This window comes from Microcaecilia unicolor, chromosome 1 (genome assembly GCF_901765095.1).
Source record: "Microcaecilia unicolor chromosome 1, aMicUni1.1, whole genome shotgun sequence".
Classification (NCBI taxonomy): domain Eukaryota; kingdom Metazoa; phylum Chordata; class Amphibia; order Gymnophiona; family Siphonopidae; genus Microcaecilia; species Microcaecilia unicolor.
The window spans coordinates 322,866,147-322,872,761 of record NC_044031.1 but is presented as its reverse complement, the minus strand read 5'-3'; the positions used below and the strand labels follow the sequence as shown (position 1 = coordinate 322,872,761).

The 6,615-nt window shown below is 43.8% G+C and overlaps 1 protein-coding gene across 1 annotated transcript in view; it reads right to left on the bottom strand.

Moving 5' to 3' along the window:
• Positions 1-239: 239 nt before the first annotated feature.
• The window catches only part of BMP6 (bone morphogenetic protein 6), a 275,015-nt gene continuing 268,639 nt past the window's right edge, over positions 240-6,615 (bottom strand). Inside the window, exons 6-7 of the mRNA XM_030208947.1 lie at positions 2,955-3,065; positions 240-1,147 (exon numbers count right to left, since the gene is read on the bottom strand). Of these exons, the coding sequence (XP_030064807.1) occupies positions 998-1,147; positions 2,955-3,065 (261 nt within the window). The 3' untranslated portion in view covers positions 240-997. The remainder of the gene's footprint in view (positions 1,148-2,954; positions 3,066-6,615) is intronic.

The following is a 6,615-nucleotide window of genomic DNA, read 5'->3' as shown; positions in this document are numbered from 1 at the left end:
TTAGGACCATAGATGAATTACTGTGGTTCTTAGTTGGCTGCTCTGACTATTAGGCCAGTGGTTCCCAAATCTGGTCCTGGAGTCACTCCAGCCAGTCAGGTTTTCGGGATACCAATAATGAATATTCTTGAGAGAGATTTGCATGCACTGCCTTCACTGCATGCAGATCTTTGTCATGAATATTTATTGTGGATATACTGAAAACCTGACTGGCTGGGGTGCCTCCAGGACCAGGTTTGTGAACCATTGCATTAGGCTACTCCTTCACATCCATCGACGAATTAAAATAATTTTTTAATATTAGGAATGTTGAGAAAAAGAAACAATCAATGACACATTATTCCTTCAAAGGCATTTTGGCTTCTAAGAGGCAGGATTTAGAATACAACACAAAATATGAGGATAATTTGTTATATCCTCTTACAGTGATGTGTCTGCTAATAGGAGAAGTCAAAATTGTGTTCAAAGCTTTTTCCAGGTCTTGCATAGTATCATCCATATGTGGCTGGATTGTGGCTGGAGAGTATTGGCATACACTGATGCTAGCAATGTGGTCCCAGATTTCAGTTTTCTTATATTTCATTAATACATTTACAAAACCCACAAACAGCTTGATCCAAGCTACCCAAAACTAAACTCTTAAAACCCTTATTTTGGCAGACTTCTCCCTTTTGTAAGCCTTAAAGGTAGATCACAGTATAGTGAACCACTGATCACCACCCCCTCCAGTTGTGAACTGAATTTACCACAAAGAAGAAAACCCAGTGATTTCTCACATTATTATGTGGGCAAATGCAGTTGAAGGCCCTGGGCTAAGTCTTAAGGCACAAACAGAAATTTCCCCAAAAAGTGCGTTGTTTTAAAAGTTGAATGAATCTCAGCAGCACTTAAGTTGGTCTTCTTCCAAGACATTCTAAAAATTGTACATAAGAGTTGCATAGCAGGTATCTTCTTGCTGAATATATTACTTATTTGTAGTTTCTTTATTTTTAGTGTGTCAGTGGCATCCACAAGCTCTCACCACCATGTTTCTGTATTTTTTCAAAATGACATTTGAATTGTCGTCAAAGTAAAGCACTGAGATGGCATTTAGCTTGGTAGGTGCACAACAAGGTTTTGGGACGTAGGCTGGATTCATAAGGTGGACCTGTGGGGAGAGGACAAATAATTTAGCATATTTATTATGGCTGTCCTTTTTTTGTTGTTGTTTAACTTTTTCAGTACAGGATGCAAAGTAGCGAGAAATAGCATTGAGGTTTAGTTTATTTGATATACTGCAAATATAAAAAGTAAAATCTAAGCGGGTTTACAGCCAGATGATCAAAACCCAGCGCTGTTCCAAACTGCGCTCCAAAAATAGCGCAGGGCATTATTAGAACTATGATCAGAGATAATTGCATGCAAATTTAAGCATGCAATTATCTCTGATCATGGGGTAGAAGTGCGGGAGAATTGTGCCTGAGCATGCGCTCAGCGCAATCCTCCCGCACTTGTTTGACAGGTCTGGGCTGTCAAAAGCCCAAACCTGTCAAACACAGGGGCTGGAGGTCCATGGGACAACCAGGCCCCAACTACCTCTGCCCCGAGCAACGGGGGCTGGAGGTCCAGCGGACCTCCGGTCCCCCCCGATGATCCCCCCCCCCCCAGGTTGAGGGAGGGCTGGAGATCTCCTTACTCCCCCAGCAAAGGGTCCCTGCTGGCCTAGTGGGTGACCGACCAACCCCCCCCCCCCCCCCAGCGACAAGGGGGCTGGAGGTCCGCTGGACCTCCGGTCCCCCCCTGATGATCCCCCCCCCCCCCAGGTTCAGGGCAGGGTGCCGCCATTTTGCGGTGTCGCAGGAAGAGGAGGGAGGCAGGCTACCCTCTCTCCTCCAACCCACGGGGTAGGGGGGACTGGACTACCAGAGACCCCTTGCTGGGGGACTGGGGGGGCTGGAGACCAACCGGATCTCCAGCCCTAACTGAACCTGGGGGGGATCATTGAGGGGGACCTGAGGTCCAGCGGACCTCCAGCCCCCTGTCGCTGGGGGGGGTTGGTCAGTCACCCACTAGGCCAGCAGGGACCTTTTGCTGGGGGAGTTAGGGGGGGGGGGGGCTGGAGACCCACTGGATCTCCAGCCCTCCCTGAACCTGGAGGGGGGATCATCGGGGGGACCGGAGGTCTGCCGGACCTCAGCCCTCTGTCGCTGGCAGGTTTGCTGTTGGAGGGAATGTGGGAGGGGACTGGAGGTCCAGCGGACCTCCAGCCCCCCTGTCGCTGGGGGGGGGGGGGTTGGTTGGTCGCCCACTAGGCCATCAGGGACCTTTTGCTGGGGGAGTTAGGGGGGCTGGAGACCCACCGGATCTCCAGCCCTCCCTGAACCTGGAGGGGAGATCATCGGGGGGACCAGAGGTCCACCGGACCTCAGCCCCCTGTCGCTGGCAGGTTTGGTGTTGGGGGGAATGGGGGCCTGCCAGCATGCAAATGCATGCTGGACAGGGCTCACCATTCCTCCCCAATGATCTGCAAACCATAACGCTAGCTCGGAGCTGGCGTAGGGTTTGACACAGCCAGCGACCCAATCTTTGGCGCGCTGGCCACTGATCATTGGGGATGAATATGTTTAGCCCTGCTTAGCAAGCATTTGCATGCTAGTTACGTTCAGAGCCCTCGAGCGCATTGTTTCACATGCTCGAGGGCTCTGATCATGGGGCGTTAGCAAACACCGGTGCTAGTATGGCGCTAACAGCCTTTAGCTCCGGCGTTTGCTTCTGATCATCCTCTTGTTACAGAATAAAAAAAAATGGAAAGAGGAGATATGTCCAGAAACAAATAAACAAATGACAAAACAAATACAATAGGCAATTTAAGCTGTTGGAAAAGTTTACAATGTAATAAGGACAGGTAAGGGAAGGAAAATACAAAAAGGGGGGGAGGATATAAAAACAGCTGTCTGGAATCATGCTGTACTCACCAGGGTCTGGACAATTGCATGGTTTGTGGCATTCATGTGAGCATTGAGTGGGAAAGAACATTCACCCTCGCAGTAATTTGCAGCATATCCTTTTGGTGCAATTATCCAATCCTTTTGTGTGAAAAGAAAACAAAAAGTGTAACTAAGAAAATTTCCAGATTTTAATTTCTAACACTAGCAAAAAGGCTAGTTGTAAGCTGTTCAGATGGATTAGCACTTAAAATAGCAGAATTCAAAAATCTCAAAATAAGAACATTATTGCAAAAGTAAACAACATTTTAAATACATAGGAACCTTATTAAAATGTTTGAAATGCCTTCTCTTATTTACTACAGCATATGAAATGTTTACTTTGATGTTATATTTTAATTCCACAATAAACCGACATTGGTAGGTGAAATACACGTCCAGGGTGTATGCCATGCCAAACAAAACCACTCTGCAAACAGACATGGAAACCAAATTGGCTGCACATGTGGACTATGTGTACGCTGTGGGGTAAAATTCTGAAGGTTTAGTCTGAACCTATGCCTATAAAAAATATTTATTATTTATAAACTTTACATCATACACCAATATCCACTTGCTACATGAAAACTAGGGAAAACAAGCACAGATAAAAAAAATTAAATACAATTCTTATAAGGATAATAAATAGGAAACAATACTAACAATTTTCCATTCCTCAGACCAAAATACTTGGGAGAGTGGCTATAAAGATAAGGAGATCAAATAAGGAAAATATGTAAAGCTTAATTAAAGCAAGAAAGGCCTTAGCCTGACTAAATAAGCCACAGATAATCATTTTAAGCACCGATTAAGCTGATACTACATTACGAGACACGCTTTTCAGGTTCAGAAAAGGCTCAAGCGCTTTTATCTGTCCTGAGTGGACTTGTTAACATCCGTAAACATCCACAATTTTTGACCACAAAACTTTTGTTGAGCATTCTTAAAGTACATTTTTATGACCGCATTAAAGTCCTGTTCAAGTGCAAATGATATCAATAATCTAGCTCTATCAAACATCTGATAATGAATCCTCCAAAATCAACCTTCTCTTTCTGACCCTAACTGATTTCTTCTTTGTACGCAAAAAATATATCTTATTAATTGGGGGGGAAAAAGATCTGAGGAAACTTTAAATTTTCAATAAGATATTTCTTAAACCAATCCAGTGTGAGAATTGCAACAGGCCTTGAGAAATTCAAAATCCTCAAATTCAGGCATCAGTTAAAGTTTTCAATTTATTCAATTTTATGATGAATAATTAAATTATCTTTCATGAGCTCTGTTACATTATCTTTAAGCACAGAAATATCAACTTGAGACTTTTGTACCTGCTCCACAAAGTCGTGTTTCAATTTGTCCACCGACTACAAAAGCTGCCCCACCGTAGAAACCAAATTTGCAGTTTCTTGGGCCAATTTCACGTCCTTTGGCAGGCAATTGAGAAGCATAACCACCCAAGAGGAGTTGGAATCACTTTCTCCTCAGCACTCAAATACTCCGATATGGATCCAATGGGAGAACTACCATCACTGCGGATCCCGAGCTGAGTGATTTCTACAAGCTCAGGCCCACCTTCTCTTCCTGTACCGCAGCAGGACATTGTGGAACTTCGGTTACCGGAGTGGACAACATAGTGTTGTGATCCAATGACGCAGCGGCTCCTCCCACCGAGCCCAAAGTAGGGCATTCTCCGATTTGCAAAGTAGTCGGTTTGCTGCACTGAGGAGATTGTCCAAGCTGGCAACTGTAAGGCTCTAACAGTCCCCTTTCTGATGGTATGAGGCATAGTAGCTCAGGAAACAAATGGCTCGCAAAACCTAACTGGACCCACTCGTAGCTCTCAGTATGCAGGTGCCATCTTGGCCACTCCCCCCCCCCCCCCCCCCAACCTTTAAAATTTGATTTGTTTTTGCTCTTCTATTCTTGTTCTGTTAACGTCACACTAGTTGACACTGTGGGCTGTATGTAGCTATACAGAGTGTGACCAACAGCCATGCCCTGCTGTTATTTTGTGTTGGAAGAGCTGAGCCTTGCATTGACAATACTGCCTTTGTTGTTTCTGCTCAGTTTTTGAGCTCTTCTTCAGCTTTATACATCTGATTGTAATGACATTTGGAGGTTATTTTCATGATAGCTTATTTTCAGTCTAGGGAGCTAGACTTTGTTTTAAACCTTTAGGCAGTAAATTCCAAACGACTTCACTTTTTCTGTTTTGGAAACTTACATAAGTACATAAGTAGTGCCATACTGGGAAAGACCAAAGGTCCATCTAGCCCAGCATCCTGTCACCGACAGTGGCCAATCCAGGTCAAGGGCACCTGGCACGCTCCCCAAACGTAAAAACATTCCAGACAAGTTATACCTAAAAATGAGGAATTTTTCCAGTCCATTTAATAGTGGTCTATGGACTTGTCCTTTAGGAATCTATCTAACCCCTTTTTAAACTCCGTCAAGCTAACCGCCCGTACCACGTTCTCCGGCAATGAATTCCAGAGTCTAATTACACGTTGGGTGAAGAAAAATTTTCTCCGATTCGTTTTAAATTTACCACACTGTAGCTTCAACGAATCTGAACTGTAATAAACTGGAGATGTTTAATTTGAGAAGTATATTACAAAGATCTGTTTTCTTATTCATTTTTATGTTGTAATGTCCTCTTCAAGAGATGAGTTTTATTGTTAGATTGTACACTGCTGAGAAGTCTATTATGGATATTTGAGCGCTATATAAAACAAATATAGCATAGTATAGCATTTCTGATAGAACATTCACGATGAGGCTCTTGGGTAAGGAAGAAGAAGGGGGTTCCATTTATTTTACTTGCCTGTGGTTCTTTTGTTATTTCCTTGTTGAGGTGGTAACTGTGTTGTCTCAAGATGTGGACTTTAGCTGATATTGATTTTATTTGTTTTATGTTTTTCCTGTGATTCACAATTGAAAGGCTTAGTTCCAAAACCTGCTAAGTACATAGGTTTTCAAAAACGAGTTTATATTGGAAGTAGACTGCCTTCCTAGATGGCCACAGGATATGTGAAATTCATACTATTTTTTTCATAAGGTACATGACATTCAGGGGTCCTTTTACCAAGCTGCGGGAAAAAGGGCTCTGCGCTAGCGGTGGAGGCCATTTTTTCCTGCACGCTAGGGCCCTTTTTACCACAGTGGGTAAAAAGCCCCTAGACACACATGGCCATGTGGTAAGAGAACTCTCACCATGTGGCCATGCGACAGGGAGCCCTTACCACCACCCGTTGAGGTGGTGATAAGGGCTCCTGCACTAACCCGCTGATTTTCTTTTCCCTAGGAAATAACATGCGCTCGGGGCAGGACTATCGCTGGTGGCCACATCGGTAGTCCCAGAAGAGCAAGCGGTAAGCCCACATTGGACTTACCGCCGCTCTGTAAAAGGGCCCCTCAACAAACAAATTTTATGTTGACTAAAATTCTTGAAAATAAAAACATTTGTTTATCCAGAAAATAGCTTTTTGTACTTAACAGATTTTGGAACTAAGCTCTTCAATTCCTTTGTAATCCATTTTGAAAATAAAACAGTGGGTTTTCATGTATATTTAAAACTTGCACATAGGTGAGTGCATTACCAGTATCTGGTTGCCACATCTTTGAAGAAAGGCTTTTTTTCCTGCTCTAT